The 21,076-nt window shown below is 43.4% G+C and overlaps 1 protein-coding gene across 1 annotated transcript in view; it reads right to left on the minus strand.

Annotated features, from left to right (window-relative positions):
- Positions 1–5,791: 5,791 nt before the first annotated feature.
- LOC122928840 (nicotinamide N-methyltransferase-like) overlaps positions 5,792–21,076 on the minus strand; it is an 87,816-nt gene continuing 72,531 nt past the window's right edge. Inside the window, exons 2-3 of the mRNA XM_044282107.1 lie at positions 16,103–16,310; positions 5,792–6,269 (exon numbers count right to left, since the gene is read on the minus strand). Of these exons, the coding sequence (XP_044138042.1) occupies positions 5,846–6,269; positions 16,103–16,310 (632 nt within the window). The 3' untranslated portion in view covers positions 5,792–5,845. The remainder of the gene's footprint in view (positions 6,270–16,102; positions 16,311–21,076) is intronic.

Genomic DNA, 21,076 nt, shown 5'->3' on the forward strand with positions numbered 1-21,076 from the left:
GACATTGTCAAAGATCCTTTAGCCTACCATTAGGCCCATTTCACACGAGTGTGACGGATTAGGTCCAGATGCGTTCAGTGAAACTTGCACCATTTTGCAAGCAATTTCAGTCAGTTATGTCTGTAATTGCGTTCAGTTGTTCAGTTTTTTCCATATGAGTGCAATGCGTTTTGATGCGTTATAAAATGCGCGTTATAAAAAACTGAAGGTTTACAAACATCTCCTAGCAACCATCAGTGAAAAACACATTGCATCCGCTCTTGTTTCTGGATGCAATGCGTTTTTCACTGAAGCGCCATTCACTTCTATGGGGCGAGGGCGTTTTTCACGCATAATATAGAACATGCTGCGTTTTTCACACAACACAGAACTGATGCGTGAAAAAAATCGCTCATGTACACAGACATATTGAAATGAATGGGTCAGGATTCATTGCGGGTGCTATGCGTTCACTTCACGCATTGCACCCGCTCGGAAAACTCGCTTGTGTTCAAGGGGCCTTACTGGATTTTAAAGGTCCTGCATACTGGTGTGTATACCTTTTCTAGTACATTTCAGGCCCGGCTAGGCCCCTTAAGATACAGTCACACTGGGGGCCTGCCTGCCCTAAATAGTACTAGAAAAGATACTGCTCCCAGCCCCCTTCTCCACTCGGGATCCAAAGCAGCTTCTTTCCCTGTAGTTCCGCCACTGAGTACTGTGAAAATGCAAATGACGCATACTATTTCATATATAAACCCAGAATGTTGCAAAGGCTCATGAAATTTCATGCTTAGGGCTCATGCACACAGCCATAGCCGTTTTTGTGGTGAGCAAATTGCAGATCTACAAAACATGCATACCGCCCATGTTCATTCTGCATTTTGCAGAACAGAACATCCAACCCTCTATAGAACTTTCTTATCCTTGTCCCTAATATGACATTGAAGTAAATGCTTAAGAGTCAGATCCGCAAAAAAAAAAACCACGGTTGTGTGTATGAGCCCCAAAAAGTAAGAAAGGAACAAGAAAAGCACACAGTTTAATGCTACATAATTCCCTTTATTGCAATATTTATATAATGCAAGTGGCCTTATAATATCCCATAATGCACCATGTGATCAAACCAGGTCGTGAAACTATTAACAGTGCAAAGAAAACCTTAAAACTAAAATGAGTGAAAAAGCAATTAATCTAATTAATCTTAACCAATTAATTGAATATGTCATAGTAAACATATATGCTTCAGTGACCAAAGTCATTCTGTGCACATTAAGAACTGTAAGGAGCAGGAAATTTCCAATCTTGCACCATTCTGTTTTCTATATTCTTATCAGGTCCATAATTCTATACTGATTGCATTTTTAGCTATGGATTTTAGTGGCACAATTTGTACAACTATCATAGAATTCAATAACATAATCTGAGCTCTTAAGCTCCCTCTAGTGGTGGCTGCAGAGGGTTGAAGCTCTGAATGAGAAAATGAAGAATCCACTTTTCTTATAAATGTAATTATAAACTATTAGGCCTCTTTCACACGGGTGTCATATTTTTGGCCCGGATAAGAGGCGGGTGCGTTGCGGGAACACGCACGATTTTTCCGCGCGAGTGTACCCAAACCCGAACTTCTTCACAGAAGTTCGGGCTTGGGATTGATGTTCTGTAGATTGTATTATTTTCCCTTATAACATGGTTATAAGGGAAAATAATAGCATTCTGAATACAGAATGCATAGTATAAGAGTGCTGGAGGGGTAAAAAAAAAAAGACCTGTGGTGACGTCAGATCACATGATCCAATCACATGGTCCATCACCGCCACCGCGGTGATGGAGCATGTGATCTGACATCACCACAGGTCCTTTAGCCCACAGCTCATCATTAAAGAAGTAAAAAAGAGACCGTGAACTACGCAATCAAGAGAAGAAGGTGATTATTATTTTTTTAACCCCTCCAGCAGTATTATACCATGTTATAAGGAAAAATAATACAGTGAATAGACTGTCACCTAGAAACCATGCGTGAAAATCGCACTGCATCCGCACTTGCTTGCGGATGCTTGCGATTTTCATGCAACCTCATTCATTTCTATGGGGCCTGCGTTACGTGAAAAACGCAGAATATAGAACATGCTGCGATTTTCACGCAATGCATAAGTGATGCGTGAAAATCACCGCTCATGTGAACAGCCCCATAGAAATGAATGGGTCGGGATTCAGTGCGGGTGCAATGCATTCAACTCACGCATCGCACCTGCGCGGAATACTCGCCCGTGTAAAAAGGGGCCCTAGGCCTCTTTCACACGGCCATTGCGGAAACATGTGCGGGTGCGTTGCGGGAACATCCGCGATTTTTCTGCGCGAGTGCAAAACATTGTCATGCGTTTTGCACTCGCGTGAGAAAAATCGTGCATGTTTGGTACCCAAACCTGAACTTCTTCACAGAAGTTCAAGCTTGGGATCTGTATTTTGTAGATTGTATTATTTTCCCTTATAACATGGTTATAAGGGGAAATAATAGCATTCTGAATACAGAATGCATAGTAAAATAGCGCTGGAGGGGTTAAAAAAATTAAATAAATTAATTTGCCTTAGTCCACTTGCTCGCGTAGCCCGGCATCTCATTCTGTCGTCATCTTAGCTTTGTGTAGCAACAAGGACCTTTGGTGACGTCACAGTCGTCACATGATCCATCACCATGGTAAAAGATCATGTGATGGATCATGTGATGACTGTGACGTCACCAAAGGTCCTTGTTGCTACACAAAGCTAAGATGAAGACAGAAGGAGATGCCGGCTGTGCGAGTAAAATTATTTTTATTTATTTTTAACCCCTCCAGCGCTATTGTACTATGCATTCTGTATTCAGAATGCTATTATTTTCCCTTATAACCATGTTATAAGGGAAAATAATAAGGATCGGGTCTCCATCCCGATCGTCTCCTAGCAACCATGCGTGAAAATCGCACCGCATCCGCACTTGCTTGCGGATGCTTGCGATTTTCACGCAACCCCATTCATTTCTATGGGGCCTGCGTTACGTCAAAAACGCAGAATATAGAGCATGCTGCGATTTTCACGCAACGCACAAGTGATGCGTGAAAATCACCGCTCATGTGAACAGCCCCATAGAAATGAATGGGTCGGTATTCAGTGCGGGTGCAATGCGTTCAACTCGCGCATAGCATCCGCGTGTAATACTCGCCCGTGTGAAAGGGGCCTCAGGGTGCCTTCACACATGGCAAAGAATTCTACAAATGAAAATCAGTCCGATTCACCTTAATGGGGCTTTCAGAAATCTATGCCATTGCTGCCCCATTCAAATGCATGGAACTAATTTTCAATTGCAGAATTTTTTGCCACAAAATCTGCAGAGCACCTTTATGACTTAGGGCTCATGCACATCACCGTGTGCCGGCCAGGCCCATATTGTGGCCAGCATACAGCAGGTCAGCAATATACGGGCCCCAGCCATTTTTAAACCGCATCATGGATGCAAACCCATTCACTTGAATAGGTCCGCAATTTGGAAGGTCCAGTGCGGAATGGAGGCATGGAACCCCACAGAAGCACTATGGAGTGCTATCGAGTGGTTTCTCTCTGTGCTTCCACACCACAAAAAGTAGGGCATGCGCTACATTTTTGCGGTACAAATGGACCACAGACCCTTTCGAGTTGAATGAGTCTGGATCCACCTGCAGATGTTGGCTGTGCATTGGAGACTACAAATTGCGGTCCCCAATGCATGGAATGGCTGAGCAACGGCCATGTGCATGAGGCCTTATTCACACAGCGTTCAGTTAGTGATTTACATCAGTGATTTTAGACCCAAAACTAAGTGCGGCTCTGAACACAGAACAGGTGCAGATCTTTCCCTTGTAGCTTATGTCTGTGGAGGCTCCAATCCTGGTTTTAGGTCACATCTTCTTTTGTAAATCACTGACCAAAACACTGATGTGTGAATGAGGCCTTACTCGTAGCTGCTGTTGAGGAATTCAAAGCCAACTGAATTTACTTTAAATCTAATTTCCGGACAAATTCAATTTGCTGCGAAGCTGAATTTCCTCGCACTTTATGGTAAAGAATCTATTTCTCCAGAAATGGTGGTAAAAAAAAAACATGCTCACCTCACCTCATCCAATCCATTTGTCTGCATAGAGGCTGCGGCAATATTGATTGAGGATATAGCTCAAATCTTGTGCGAGGTGACATTACCACACCAGCGTGCTGGCCAGGTGCGGCGGCGTCATCACGGTGTCTCCAATCAAGATGGCTGCGACGGCCTCTCTGCAAGCAAATGGATGAGGTCTCAATTGTGGCATAAGATGCCACAATCAATGATGAATGCGACATCTGAGGGGTTCACTGACAGAGGGGTGGGGTGATTGCCGTTCCTCATTATTGTGCCCGTAGTAGAATATGCTTAGTGGCAAATCAAATTTATTTGTGAAATTCAGCAAAGCAGCCGAATCAATCTCTCATCAGTAATCATAACTCCCAGTAGCACCATCTGAGGATTTTAAAGGCAAAGTTCCAATGAAATACAACTTCTGGGATCTATAGTAACTAGACTGTGAGTGCAACAATGTTAAAAGTGCCTTATATTATATGTTGTTTCAGTATTAACTTCCTTTTAAAATTATATTCATCTGTCATCTTTAGCCTTGAGATAGTCTGCAGACTATCTAGTCATGATTCTGGGAAGCATGCCAGCTCTGGACCTGCAGCCAAAGAGTGAACAAGGAGACAACATAGTTTAGGATGAGGGGAGTACAAGGGATTGCCCCCCTTCTTTACCAATCAGTGTAAACGTTGAATGTCATGATTATGGTTTATGAAGGTTGGCATGTATCTGCCAACGTTATCTGTAAGTATTATGTCATTTTACACCCTGCTTCATTAAGGTGGAATCATCTTGTTGGACACATACTGATTATGCCTCAAGTGATTCTCCGAGCTCGTAACTCTACTAATTTGGATTTCACATAATAATCAGTGGAACCTGATTATGGTTCGATAACATAGACTCTGCTCAAGCAAAAGGTTTCTCTATAAATTATTTTGGTAAATAAGATTATAGAAGAAATCCTGGTTCTTTATTAAAGGGAATCTGTCACCTTGTTGCTATTTGGGAACAGCAAAAGCTGGTAAAATGTTTGGTCATTTAATTTGTTTAACCAAATCATTTTCTAAAAATTAAAAGAACCTCCATATGTGACAAATGCTGGAAACTGGATATTCTTCTGCTCTGTCCGGCCTCTCCCCTGCACACAATTGATTATTTTCAGCTTATCCACCGCCTGATTCTAAAGGTAAGGCAGTTTCCTTGAAGTCTTACATTTAAACAATTTTCTATGCCTAAACCAGGCGTAGAAAATGATAAATGAGACAGGCCGGCCTTCCTACCCACACCATGCCCACTTTTTAAGACCTGGCGTGAATGGGGAAGAAGTTGCAGATTCTGTCGCAGCAAGGCATGCAACAGAATCTGCACAAGATATACGCCACAAAAGTCGTTTATTTCAGTTCCTTATGGCTACGTCTACACGACGACATTTGTCGCGCGACATTATGTTGCACTAATGTTGCGCTCCAATTTTTATAATGGCAGTCTATGCTGTCGCACTGCAACATGCAACATTCGAGATGGATTCCTCAGCGACTGTTGCGTCGCAGACGCAGCATGTTGCATGTTGCAGTGCAACACTATAGCCTACCATTATAAAAATTGTCACGCAACATTGGTGCAACAAAATGTTGCGCTGCAAATGTTGCAGTGTAGTTACGCCCCTATCTGTCGCGTGACTTATTGTCGCGCGACAAATGTCGTTGTGTAGACGTAGCCTAAATTGTAAGTTTCTATTTAGCTCTACTGCTTCTTGTGAGCTACAATGAATATTATGCCCATATAGTTAGTAAGGCCACTAACAGCTGTTCTTTCCTTAACCTGACAACAATCAATAACAAAGCCTGCTCCCTCTACAGCCTCCCTGGCAAACCTCTCATTATAGTTGAATAAATGAAACCTGTCTTTCTTATTTGTGAAAAATGTTGCATCTACAACCCCAATTAATATGAGGTGTCCTTCAGGTTTTAGTAAACCTGAGAACTTCGAGAGATATCTGATGTAATCTTCTTTCTCTTTGCAGACAGCATCCAGGAGCCAAGCGCTGATGACACAATCTGCTGGTGGTAAGACTATCAGACCTGTGATATTTGGCTTCTCAAGGTCACATTTTACTATTTGATGAATTGCTGATTTCAATTTTTCATTCTTCTCTTGTAATTCATCACTGCAAAAAATGTGAGAAAGTAAGACATTTAATAGCCCAGGGCCTAAATTAATAGGACATAACTTAAGTAGTTAAATGGTTATTCCAATCTGTACATTTAGGGCATATGCACATGATATGCCATAAATGTCCAATATGTGCGGGTTCTTCCTTTTAAAACCACACCTATCACTAGAAAAGGACCTCGTGTACATTGCCCCAAATGGAGTCATAGCCGCTCTTGTATGTTTCTTTCTAACTGCTATGGAACTTCTCAAAATAGCTGGGTATGCTTACTCGGTTATATTTGGAAGTACTATAGTACTGAATGGAGAGCGCAATGTATGTGGTAGGGTCCTATTCTTGAGTAGTGATGAGCGGCAGGGGCACTATTCGAATTTGCGATATTTCGCAAATATTTGGTAGAATATTCGTCATATATTTGCAAATTTGAGATTATTTTCTTGATCGTGAAAATCGGTAATGCAATATTTGCGTAATGCATGCGAAATAAAGGCGTGGGTCACTATAGCTACATTTTTCAACCTGCTAGAAGTTTCCTGAAACTGGAGAAAATGGTTGGCACGGCTGAACATTACAACAGCTTGATATGCAGATAGAGTGTTCCAATATATTTGCAATTGCAAAATCGGCACTAATGATGCAAATATTTTGGTGCAATATGTGCAACTTCACATTTTAAAAGGTCTGACTACTTATTAGTGATTGGTGCACTAAGTATTGTTGTGAACTTGTGACATCACAGCACTATGTTAGCATGTATGTATGGACAGCAGAACCTATCAGCTACACTATATCACTATCTAACCTACACTGACTATCTCCTACTAACTATCTGTATCTCTGATATATATATATATATATATATATATATAAATGAGTTTCTGTCTGTCTGTCTATCTTCACCAAATTTGGCACACAGGTACATCAGGTGTCCGGGAAGGTTTTAGATCGGGTCTCAGCTCTCTAGGATGTACCGTTCCTATTCCCAAAAAATGAGCCCCCCCAATACAAGCCTGCAAGTCTTTCTCTTCAAATCCCGACTTAAAGGGGCGGGCACTGTGGAGGTCACTGTTATTAAATGGGCGGGCACTGTGGAGGTCACTGTCAAAGGGTCGGGCACTGTGGTGTTCCCTGTTAAAGGGGTGGGCACTGTGGAAGTCACTGTTAAAGGGGCAGCCACTATGAAGGTCACTGTTAAAGGGGTGGTCAATGTTAAAGGGGTGGGCACTGTGTTGGTCACTGTTAAAAAGGCAGGCACTATGGAGCTCACTGTTAAAGGGGCAGGCACTCTGTAGATCACTGTTAAAGATGCGGTCACTGTTAAAGAGGCATGCACTGTGGAGGTCACTGTTAAAGGAGCGGGCACTGTGAAGGTCACTGTTAAAAAGGCAGACACTGTGAAGGTCATTGTTAAAGGGGTGGTCACTGTGGATGTCACTGTTAAAGGGGCATGCACTCTGTAGGTCACTGTTAATGGAGCAGGCACTGTGGAGGTCACTGCTAAAAAGGCAGACACTGTGGAAGTCACTGTTTAAGGGGCGGGCACTCTGGAAGTCACTGTTAAAGGGGCTTGTACTGTGGAGGTCATTGTTAAAGAGTAAGCCACTATTAGGGTCACTGTAAAGGGGTGGTGAATGTTAAAGGGGCATGAACTGTGGAGGCCCCAGTTAAAGGGGAAGGTACTGTGGAGGTCACTGTTAAAGGGGAGGGCATTGTGGAGATCAATGTTAGAGGGGCAGCCACTGTGGCGGTCACTATTAAAGGGGTGGGCACTATTAAAGGGACGTGCAATCACTGTTAAAGGGGCTAGCACTGTGGAGGTCACTGTTAAAGGGGAGGTGACTGTTAAAGGGGCGGGCACTGGGGAGGTAACTGTTAAAAGGGCAGGCACTGTGAAAGTCACTGCAAAAGGGCGGGCACTGTGAACGTCACTGTAAATGGGTGGGCACTGTGGAGGTCACTGTTAAAGGGGTGGGCATTGTGGAGGTCACTGTTAGAGGGGCAGGCACTGTGTAGGTCACTATTAAAAGTGCGGGCAGTGTGGAGGTCACTGTTAAAGGAATGGGCATTATTAAAGGGACGTGCAATGAAGAGGTCACTGTTAAAGGGGCGGGCACTGTGGAGGTCACTGTAAAAGGGGCAGGCATTGTGGAGGTCACTGTAAAAAGGGCAGGCACTGTGGAGGTCACTGTTAAAGTGGCGGCCACTATGAATGTCACTGTTAAAGGGGCGGTCAAGGTTAAAGGGGTCGGCACTGTGCAGGTCATAGTTAAATGGTCGAGCATTATGGAGGTCATTGTTAAAGGGGCAGACACTGTGGAGGTCACTGTTAAAAGGGGCAGGCATTGTGGAGGTCACTGTTAAAGGGGCGGGTATTGTGGAGGTCATTTTTAAAGGGGCAGGCACTCTGTTGGTCACTGTTAAAGATGCGTTCACTCTTAAAGAGGCAGGCACTGTGGAGGTCACTGTTAAAGGAGCGAGCACTGTGAAGGTCACTGTTAAAGGGGCGGTCACTGTTAAAGGGGCAGGTACTGTTGAAGTCACTATTAAAGATGCGGTCATCGTTAAAAGGGGGTTTACTGTGGTCACTGTTAAAGGGGCGGGTACTGTAGAGGTAACTATTATTGGGTAAACAGTTGATATCTTTTTACGACACGGAATGCTCTTCATTCAGAATGCATTAGGATAAATGCCCAATACCGGAAAAGAAAAACGCTAGTGTGAACGTACTCTTAGGCCTCTTTCAGACGGGCGTCACGTTTTGGCTCCAGATGCGTCCCGGGTGCATTACGGCAAACCCGCAGGAGTAGGTACGTGTGGCGAAACCAACCTCACCACTGGGTTTTGGAGGGGCCTGGCTACTAGCCTCTTGCCCCAGGATTATGGGCCCTCTCATCAGCCAGGCCTCTTTTGTTCACAAAGGACTTGAACTAACTTAAACCCCTGGTCTAATTCGTGCCATTTTGGGATGTTAAATGTCTATGTGTATTGAAAAGGGTGGGACATTGTATACGTTGAGTAGGGAGGTCTGTTCCATTGTCTCTCTGTGTGTATTGGCGGTGTCCTTTGTCCTGAGAGATAATTGAATTACTTCTCCGTGGTCTCCAGGACAGAGGATATTGTGCATTCGCCTGCCTGTGATGATTGCATCAAGCCAGTTTGAAGTAATTCTATCACGGGCAGAGGGGAGGATTTTGTGTGGGAGTGTCTGAGTGTATTGTACGTGGTTATTGGCTGTTTTTACAAAACTCTGTGGGTGGTAACCTTGTTGGAAGATGTGTATAAAATGCTTGTGTGTTAAAATAAAGAGGCTGCTTTATACCTTCATGAAGTTTTGGCTCATGTTTGGGGATTGGGATAACTACACTCTTGGGGATTGCTATATCACAATACTCCCCTGAGTATAAGCTCTTGTAAGAGCTTGTTCATGGTTTCTGATCTCTGGATGTAGGAGAGGTTCATCCACTGGAAGCTGAAGCCCGGACTTGGGTCCAGCGTGGGTGGAGGACGGTGAGACCCCAACCAAGCTACGGCGGTTCGTGGTGTCTGCAGTGCGTACGGTGTCAAGTGGAGTGCTTGGAGTCCTCGGAAAGCACTAGGAGTATCTATCAACGGAGGTAACTGGTCGGGGTGCCTAGGAGATCCGTTACAGTACGCAATTGCAGTCAGTTTTTATTGCGCGGATGCAATGTGTTTTGCACGCGTGTGGTAAAAAACTGACTGTGTTACCCAGACCCGAACTTCTTCACTGAAGTTAAGGTTTGGGTTCATGGTTATAAGGGAAAATAATAGCATTCTTAATACAGAATGCTTAGTAAATTAGGGCTGGAGGGGTTAAAAAAAATACATTTTTTTTTTTAACTCAACCTTAATCCACTTGTTCGCGCAGCTCGGCTTCATCTGTGAGAAAATGGACCTGTGGTGACGTCACAGCGCTCATCACATGGTCCATCACATGGTCCATCACCGTGATTATTATTATTCATTCTGAATGCATTAGGATAAAACGGATCAGTTTTTTCCGGTATTGAGCCCCTGTGATGGAACCCAATACCGGAAAAGAAAACGCTTGTGTCAACGTACGCTTAGGCCTCTTTCAGACGGGCGTCACATTTTGGCTCCGGATGTGTCCCGGGTGAATTGCGGCAAACCGGCACGAGTAGGTACGTAAATGTAGTCAGTTTTTATCGCACGGATGCAATGTGTTCACAGTCCCATAGAAATTAATGGGTCCGGATTCAGTGCGGGTGCAATGCGTTCACCTCACGCATTGCACCCATGCGGAAATCTCGACCGTCTGAAAGACGCCTTAGAGATGAGAAAAGTTTTGAAAATTTTGATTCAGCTGATTCAATGAACTTCGACAAATTAATTTGGCACAAATCGCTTTTATCGATAAATCAGGTATAACCATGCCTAATCATATTCATCCCACTTAGTGGACCAATCTCAGTGTGAAGACTTGGAACTTAAATTGCAGAGACAGTGCAGGGATAATATATCGCCATCTGCATCAAGTTCTGGTGTACCCACATTCATAGTTAATTTGTTCTGTAGGTACTTTGCCATCAGTATCACTGGCAGGTGTTATTTATTGCTATCTACATCACTGTGCAGTGCACCAAAATTTATAGCTAATCCTTTATGTTTAACAAAAATAAAAAGCATGCCCCCTTCAGTAGAGCCAAAAACCCATGTGCGCCCCTGCAGGAGCTGTGTCCATGTTGTGGCAGTCCAAACACATGCTTTTAATCCCTTCGGTTAGCTGTAGATTTACTGTGCATCAGTATTACAGGTCAATGTTTGTGTCAGGTCTAATTTATTCCCCTGGACAAAGAGGGCAGGGTGACAGCAGCAGCAGTGTCAGTGACAATTGTGGCCCTATAAGAGAGTGGGGAGAGTGGAAGCAGCAGCAATGGCAGTAACAATGACAATAGTGGCCCCATAAAAGTGTGTGTGTGTGTGTGGGGGGGGGGGGGGGGGGGGCAATGGCAGTGAGGCTGTGTTCACATCACTGTTTATTTTTCAGTTCTTCAGATCTGTCAGGAGAACAGAAAATTGAAAAAAAGAATCCTATATTTTGAGCATCCATAAAGCCTCTTTCAGAAATTCACTATTTGAGAAGTAATTGTAGGCCAAGTGGGTCCAAAACAGAGATAAAATGTAATAGAAATGTTTGCATCTTGTGGCGAAACCAATCTCGCCACTGGCTTTTCGAGGGACCTGGCTATCAGCCTCTTGCCTCAGGATTATGGCCCATTAAAGGAGAAGACAGACCGGCTGCACAGCTTAAATCTGTCTTTGGAATTGTATTTTATGTTATGTGAGGGTACCCAGATAGCTAATTTTAGTGTATTCGTGTAGTCTGAGTGCCATTCACCTAATAATATGCACTCAGACTTGAGCTATCTGGGGATATGTTAAATGTCTGAGTTTACTGTAAGGGTTGTGACATTGTATGTTTAAATGGTGATTTCTGTCCTGTTGTCCCCACATGTGTATTGGCGATTTCCCTTTGTCCTGAGAGATAATTGAATTACTCCTCGGGTGTCTCCAGGGCAGAAAGGAGGAAACCATGATGCATTGTGGGGATGTATTGTGTCTGTGTGTCCTGAATTGCTGCATATCTGTCCTGTGTCACAGTCTTACATCTGGTCCCCTAGGGGCGTGTCCACCAGATGGGGGCCTGCATAAATACGGGCGGGTAGCCCTCAATAAAGGGTTTTATCCTTCATCATGTTGAGACTGGTGTTTGGGTAACTGATCAACACTGGGGGATTGCTATACGCTGAAGATTTGCTATACTCCCCTGGCATAACTACTAGCTCTTGTAAGAGCTGTTCCTGCTCTCTGGATGTAGGAGAGGTTCACCCACTGAAAGCTGGGTGGAGGACGGTGAGACCCCAACCAAGCTGCGGCGGTTCGTGGGGTCTGCAGTGCGTACGGTGTCAAGTGGAGTGCTTGGAGTCCTCGGAAAGCACTAGGAGCATCTATCGACGGAGGTACCCGGTCGGGCTGCCAGGAGATCTGTTACACATCTCTTCTGTGTTTTGGACCCACTCCTGCTTTTGGTTAGCAAATACTGATCAAATAGTGTTGTAAAATATTGATCATGTGAAAGAGGCCTTATGCTGAATTTGTATCAGCTTTGACCATTTATGTCTGAAATGCATGCAGGACTTTAATGGCCTCTTTCAAATGGTTGCTATTTAGTCAGTATTTTGCATCAGTATTTTTAAGCCAAAAACAAATGTAATGGAAATATTTGCATCTCATCTGTGTCTTGAACCCACTCCTGCTTTTGGCCTGTAAAATTCTGATCAAATACTGATACAAAATACTGACTGTGTGAAAGAGGAAGTACAGATGCTCAAAATGCAGGATCCTTTCATTAATTATTTTTTTTCTGCTCTTCTGACAGATAAGGCTACTTTCACAGTAGCATTTTAGTTTTCCGGTATTGAGATCCATCATAGGGGGTCGATACCGGAAAAAAAGTGCTTCAGTTTTGTCTCCATCTATTGTAAATGGGGACAAAACTGAACCGAACAGAATGAAATGCACCAAAATGCATTCCGTTCCGTTTAGTTGCTTTCCCATAACGGATAGCAAACCGCAACATGTTGTAGTTCCTGGGATGTGGAGCAAGACGAATCCGGCATGACCCCCAATGCAAGTCAATCGGGACAGATCCGTTTTCTCTGCCACAATCTCCCACAATAGAAAACGGATCTGTCCTCCATTGACTTTTAATTAGGTTCATTAAAATGTTAAAGATAATACAACTGGATCTATTCATAACAGATGCAGATGGTTGTATTATCAGTAACGGAAGTGTTTTTGCAGAACACTGCCAGATCCAGTAAAGCAGTGGCAGTAACCGGGACAAAAGTGGCCCCATAACAGAGTGGGGATGAGGGCCAAAAGTAGTGGCAGTAACCTGGACAATAGTGGCCCCATAACAGAGTGGGGATAAGGGCCAACAGCAGTGGCAGGTACAGGGACAATAGTGGCCCCATAACAGAGTGGGGATAAGGGCCAACAGCAGTGGCAGTAACTGGGACAATAGTGCCCCCATAACAGAGTGGGGATAGGGGATGAGGGCCAACAGCAGTGGCAGGTACAGGGGCAATAGCGGCCACATAACAGAGTGGGGATAGGGATCAACAGCAGTGGCAGTAACAGGGACAATAGCGGCCCCATAACCGATTAGGGTTGGGGGCCAACAGCAGTGGCGGTAACAGGAACAATAGTGGCCCCATAACAGATTGGGGAGGAGGGGCAGCAGCAGTAGCATACAGCACAAGATGGTGGCAGATCACTGTAGTAGCAAAACCCCCAAAAAAGTTGTGAGATAACAAGGCCCATTGGCATGCTTATCCTTTTAAAAAAAGTAACGTACATATTAGGAGGCCAAGAAGCCCAATTGTAAGAGTGGCAGTAGAGGTATCAGGTGGGTAGTATCAGGCGGGTGGAAGCTTCAGAATAGTGGCTGCAGGATGTGGTCAGTAGCGATGGCCCATTTTGCAGACTATAACAGTGTGGCAGCACACTACAGTATGATCATTAGTCATCAAAGAATGATTTATGCTGTTGCATCAGGCACCGGCGTCTGGAAATCCTGGTGGATCCACGCCTGATTCATCCCCCTGCAGCACTGAACACCTGCTCTGATGCCACGCTACTGGCCAGGCAGGAAAGCATGCCCATAGCAATCTTGGCCACCTGCTGGCTGAGGATCTGCCGCATCTCCTGTTGCTGCTGGGAGGTTTCTTCAGTAGGTGGATGAAGAAAATGTCAGACTGAAGTCGCTGCGTATGGAGCTGGTACGGCTCCTGCCCCCCCACCCCCAGTCATGACATTGGAGTATGAGCGCAGAGGGTCCCTCCAGTTAGACCTTCATGAGGACAGGTTATGGTGCTTGTAGGCATTAGTAATGAGCGGCATAGGCAATATTATAAATTCGCAAATTCTAGAATTCCAGTCATTATTTTCGCCATTGCGCAAATCGGCACTATTGATGCGCAATACATGCAACTTCACATTTTATCAGGTCTAAGTAGATATTACTGATTGGTACACTAAGTATTGTTGAGACATCACAGCACTATGTCTGTAGCATGTATATATGGACAGCAGAGAAACAGTAATTCCTATCACATTACCTAACACCCTGCACTATCAGCTACACTATATCACTATCTAACCTGCACTGACTATCTCCCACTAACTATCTGCATTATATGTATGAGCTAACTAACTAACTATCTAATGTAATTAGATAAGGAATATGAGCCAGATGAAAGCACAGAGCACAGTAAAGACACTGCTGTCTCTCTCAGAACTGCAAAAAAACAGCAAAAAATCGCTGCTGGGGAGTTTCTTATAAAGTAAAGGGGCAGGCAACTTTCTTATTGGTTGCTAGGGATGTTGCTAAGTTCTGACAAAGATATTGCAGCCTTCTCATTGGCCCACAAGCAAGAAGGGAGGTTACTAATGGAAAAAAAAAATCTAGAATATTCGCGATTACAAAGATATGGCACTATATTCTACATTTTCGCCAATTCTCAAAGTGCTGATATTCGCAATAAAAATTCACGATTAGAATATTCGCGATCAAAATTAGTAGGCATCAACTAACTGACTATATAGCATTTCTATATAGTAGTCCATTTTTGCATCCCTCTTAGAAGGTCTAAATGCCCCCATTTTTTACCAGTAGCGAGGGTCTAGCAATGTGGACAGCCAGTAGTCCTCCCTCAGCCGAGTCCTGACAATGTGGATGTCACTACATAAACATGAAAGCATCCATCTGGCCAGGGGCTTAAATACTATAGTGACAGACCAGGAGACTGCTATGGGGCCCGGGGCAAGAGTCGTAGTTGGGATTATCTCCTCTTCTACTGGAGGTGAAAACTTGGTCAGGGCTCTACCCTCTAGAGGAACAACTTTTAGCAAATGATGGAAAAATGGCTCAAGGGTCATTGAAAACAGTTTAGGCAGAAACCCTTCGGTCCAGTGTGGGGGCCTGGTTTAATCCTTGCTATGGGGCCCTTACTTCTCTATGTACGCCATTGCATCTGGCCATTTGTGAGAGAGATTCGCAGGGCCTCCCTGCCTCCATCTTTACTGCATACTGCCAAGGTCTCTTAAGGTCATCTGTGTCATTTTCATTATCACCCTTCAGCTCCTCATGCTCCTCCTGCTCCCCTCCTGTTGTTTGGGCAGATAAACCACCTAGTTGTGTGTAAAATTCCTACATGTGTTGACGCAGGACCGTAAGGCCAACAGTAGCATCCTGGCCGCAGCCACCATTTTAGAAAAAAAAAATATTTATTACCACGAAGCAAGAGGAAATATGGATTCATGGCAAATCAAATTTTTCCTAAACTTCGGATAGAATTCCACTTCAGATGCTTTGATTCACTCAACACTAGTTATATTGCTTACCTTCAGCAGAACCCATTGTTATGTTGGTACCTATGGGTGAGAATACTGGGGGATATTTATCAAAGTGGTGTAAAGCAGAACAGGCTTAGTAGCCAATAGCAACCAATTAGATTCCACCTTTCATTTTCCAAAGGAGCTATGAAAAATGAAAGGAAGAATCTGATTGGTTGCTATGGGCAACTAAGCCAAGTCTACTTTACACCACTTTGATAAATCTTCCCCACTGACTAAATTTGAACTGAAACAGAGTAGCAGTGCAAGAATAAAGTAGATAAAGATATACTGCCTAAACATTTTCTAAATCTGCTTCATATCTTTTGTACACTAGAAATTACGAGAATGACAGTAGGTTTCCCCCAATATGTGGACACATCCTTTACCTGTTTCCTTCTGTGTCTACATGAAGTTTTGCTGCATGGCTCCAATCAAATGCTCCTGTATGTGCGTTCACCCATCTTTTCAGCTCCATGATGCATCGGTCACTGGCCTTGAGCACTATGATGTCTTTGAAAAACTCACAGCATGAATACAGATGATGAGGTATAGAACCAATGCTGAGGTCAATCAAGATCTCTCCGTTAATATGACCTGCAAACAAAAATAAAAAATCTAAATATTGACATATCTGGAAAAACCTGAAACATATTGTGGATAAAGAGTGACTTACTGTCTATGTGTCTACATTACATCTATATTCCAGAAAAATATACAAACATGAATTTCCAAATGTCCCAAAATAAGGACAGCAGCAAAATGTTCTTGTAGATTTGGTGGTATTATTATTATTATTTTATTTTAAATTATATTTATTTATCATTTTCTTCTTCTCATTAAACATGACATAAATGGGGATTAGCCATTACAGAAATACATATATATACCGTCATAAGTTACAGAAATGTATCATAACAGTACAGATATACACCATTATAAACTACCAAGTCATGTCATAACAGTTTGTCCCCTTCATTTTACTTTTACAAAAACCCTCATAAAAAAAAGAACTCCCCCCCCCCCTCCCGTCCCCGACCCTACCCTCACCTCCTCCCTCCCCTCCACCCTTTTTGGTTGTCTTGGGAGTATCCTATTTGCCTTTCCTTTCAGTGACCTCTTTTCAAAACCTTGTAATTCCCCCTTTTTACTCTTTATATGCTCATTGGCTTCACCTGTCTAGCTTTCTCGTAACTTGTCACCCTTTTGCATAAAATTTTCCAGTCTACCACGTTTGGCGGGCTATCCGCTCCCCATCCTCTAGCCAAGACTACACGTGCCAGCATCAAACCTTTTTCCCATTTTCTTTCACTTTCTCTGTCTATCCCAATTCTTCTAGTGTCTCCCAGGACTGCAATACTAATCTCAAAAGGAGCAGATTTCCTTGTCTCTCTCTCTCGAGGTTCTGGAAAACTTGAGACCAGTACCCCTGTACAGTCGGGCAAGACCAAATCAAATGGACAAAACCGGCCCTCTCCTCTCGACACTTCCAGCATTTTGCATCACCTGTTTTATACATCTTACTCATGACCCTTGGGGTAACATAGGTCTGGTGAAGGATAAAGAACTGCGTCAATCGGAAGCCACTGGAGATTGTACTCCTTTTAACATTTTTGTATATATTTCTCCAGTCCAAGGTTAAGGGTGCCACCTCTTGTGCCCATTTCTTTTCACTGTTAAATCTAATCACCCCTCCCAAACCCTTCTTTATCCTTTTATAAATCTGTGAGATTGAAACTTTACTCCCTATTCCCTGATTGCAAAAGTCAGCAAATTCTGAGTGCTTTGTATTAAAATATTCTTTATTCTTCGTTTTATCAAAAGCGTGTTTCAGTCTACTATATCTAAACCATGTGAGATAGTCTTTATCTATACTTAAACCCATTTCCTCTGGTGTCTTCAACTTTCCTTCCGCAACTATCTGGGGCACAAATCTAATGCCCTTTTTATCCCAAAACAAATAATCCTCAAACTTCAAAAATTCTTTTAAGTTAATATTTCCCTAAATGGGTGAAAACTTTAGTGAGTGATTTATTCCCAATAATTTTTTGATATTAACCCAAACTAAGTGTACCATCTTACTGATTGGGCACTGCCTCCCTTTTATTTTTAACATTCCTGCTTCCAATGTACTAATAATGTTATATTGGAGAGCTCCCAACTCCCCTTCCAGGAATCGACGCAGTCTGTCATCCTCCATCATTAACCACTGAAGCTGGGATGCAAAATAGTAGCCTCTAAAGCATGGGATGGACAGGCTGCCATCTTCCTCGCCTAACCATAGATATTTTTGTTTCAGCCTGACCCTTTTTCTCCCCCAGATAAGATCGTTTATCACTCCTTCCAATGCATTGAAAAAGTGGTCCCCTATCCAAATTGGGCACGAGGAGATAACATACAAGATCTGTGGTAGTAGAACCATCTTTATTATTGCCATTCGGTCCACTTGTCGGATCGATAGCTTTTGCCAAACACTTGTTTTTTCCCTAACCCTTTTTAACAGAGGGTCAATATTGAGTTCTAAATACTCCTGAATCCTCGAACTAACTTTTATTCCCAGATATTCAAACGATTCCGTAGGTTTCAAGATTTTGATGTTAATTTCCTCCGGCCCAATTTCCTGACCAATTGGGAGCAGTACCGACTTTGTCCAGTTCACCTTAAAGCCAGAGACAAGGCCAAACTGTTTAACTACCTCCATCAGATGCTGTACCATTGGTACTCCTCCGTCCACAAAAAACAGAATATCATCAGCGTACAGGCATATCTTGTCCGATGCACCGTTTCCCCCAAATCCCCTTATTTTTCCGTCTGCTCGGACCTTACAAGCTAATGGCTCAACAAATATAGCGAACAGTAGTGGGGAGAGTGGGCACCCCTGACGGGTTCCCCTCTGCAGAGGTATTGACTCTGATATTACTCCATTAATCCTAACCCTAACGTTCGAGTTATTGTATAAAAGCTGTACCCATTTAATAAATTTCTCCCCCAAATTAAATTTGTGCATAGTCTTCCAGAGGTATGCCCACTCCACCCTGTCAAACGCCTTCTCAGCGTCCAAAGACAGGATGGAATGGGCACCCTCACCAACCATCTGCATATTCAACAATGTCCGTCTAATATTCGTCTGCGCCTGTCGTTTGGGTACAAACCCAGTTTGGTCCGGATGTATTAATATCTCAATAACTTTTCTCAGGCGGTTTGCAAGCAACTTAGCGCATATTTTAAAGTCGGTGTTGAGAAGAGAGATGGGGCGATACGACTCCACCTTACTCTCGTCCTTCCCCTTTTTGCCTATCAAACTTATTACCGCCTCGGAGAGGGAGGACGGGAGTTCGCCACTATCCATTGATTCGTTTAAGACCTGTACTAACACTGGGAGAATGACATCTCCATACCTTCTATATATCTCAAAGGGTAGGCCATCCAGCCCAGGACTGGTGTTACCCTGAATAGTTTTCAGTGTCTCTCGTAGTTCTTCAACTTCAATAGGGCCATTCAACCAGTCCCTCTCCTCATCCGAGAGTCTGGGAATCGAAGCTCCCTCCATGAAAATTCTAATTTCTTCAGGCCCCCCCCCCCCCCTCCGAGGAGTAGAGGCCCCCATAATATTCCATAAATTCACGCTCTATCTCTCCTTGGCTGGATACCATCCCCCCAGCTCTCCCCTCAACACCATCAATCCTATTACCCCCCCTTTGATTCCGTATAAGTGTGGACAGCAGTTTTCCCGACTTCCCAGATTCTCTAAAGTATCTTTCCCCCTCAAAAAACACTTTTTTGTTGTGCCTTATCACTCAGATAATTCCTCAGTGTACTTTTGGCCTGCTCCAGCTGGCTTATCAATTCAGGGATTTTTTTAGTCATGAATTCTGCTTCTATTTTTTTTATCCTATCTGTCAGCTTTCTCTCCTGTTCTACAAATCCCCTTTTCAGACCCTTAATTTTACTTATCAAGATGCCGCGTAGAAATGCCTTAAAGGCATCCCAAACATACCCTGGGCCTGCTGAACCTAAATTATATTTCCAGAACTCCTCTATATTCACCCTGATATCATCTTCCTCCTTAATTAAATTCAGCCAATGAGGATTCAGGCGAAACTCACGAGTTGTTCGTCTTAGGTTTGTTTTAAACCGCAGACAAACAGGGGAATGATCCGAGATACTATTCACTTCGTACTTCATACTGGAAATTTTATGTACTAATTCTGAGCTAACCAGTGCCAAGTCTATCCTGGACATTATTTTATTTCCCCGACTGAAACAGGAGAACCCTGGCTTGTCATCGTAGAGGTATCTCCACACATCTATTAAGGATAATTCCTGCGATATTTTCCACAGCACTGATTGTCGCCCTGTCCTCTGTTTATCCTTTGGGATCACCGAGTATCTGTCTAACTCGTCATTCATAACGTTATTTAGATCTCCCATAATTACTATGGGGTATTTACCTCTTGAATCTGCATACTCCACTAATCTATGGATAACCATTAGGGAAAATGGGGGAGGTATATACACAAAGGCCAAAATACATACAATACCGTTCCATTGACAATGAAGAAATACATATCTACCCCTATCATCTATTTTCTCGTCAATTGGACGGAAATCTACTTTATAATGAACATATACACTAACTCCAGATGAGTATGTGAAGAAACATGAATGGTATTGATACCGGGCCCATTTCTTCTTTAACAGGTTTATTTTATCCTTTGCACTATGTGTCTCCATTAATCCTACTATAGCCGGAAGATGTTTAGAAACAGTGTCAAAAACCATTACCCTTTTGACCCTGTCTCCTAGGCCCCGTACATTCCATGTCATAATACTACTCATACTACTCATTCAAATCGGTCACTTACTTTTTCTTAACCTTAGACCCTATTAGACCTCCCAAGACAACCATTCCCACCCCACTCCTTCCCACCCTACTCCCTCTCCCCCCCACATCCCTCCCTCTCCCCCCCCCCCCACTATCTGGTCGGCAGAAATCAAAAATTTCCCCCACCTCTTACACACGACCCCTTCCTACCCCCTACCCACCCCCCCCATGAGTCAGTCTGGCGCCTTTCATGTTCCTATTCCTTTAGCGTCCAGCCACTCCGCCACCTCCTCCGGAGAACCAAAAAACCTAACCTGTTCACGATATATTATACGTAACTTAGTGGGATACAGCAGGGAATATTGTATCTGGGCATCGGCTAGTCTCTTCTTCACTTCTTTAAACTCACGCCTCTTAATCTGAGTGGCTCTTGAGTAATCAGGGTAAATCGCTATATTATTTCCATTAAACTCTAATATCTGCAACATTCTTTTCGTTCTCATTATTGTATCCCTGTCTTTAACATTTTGTATTTTTG

This window comes from Bufo gargarizans, chromosome 2 (assembly GCF_014858855.1).
Source record: "Bufo gargarizans isolate SCDJY-AF-19 chromosome 2, ASM1485885v1, whole genome shotgun sequence".
NCBI classification, from domain to species: Eukaryota; Metazoa; Chordata; class Amphibia; order Anura; family Bufonidae; genus Bufo; species Bufo gargarizans.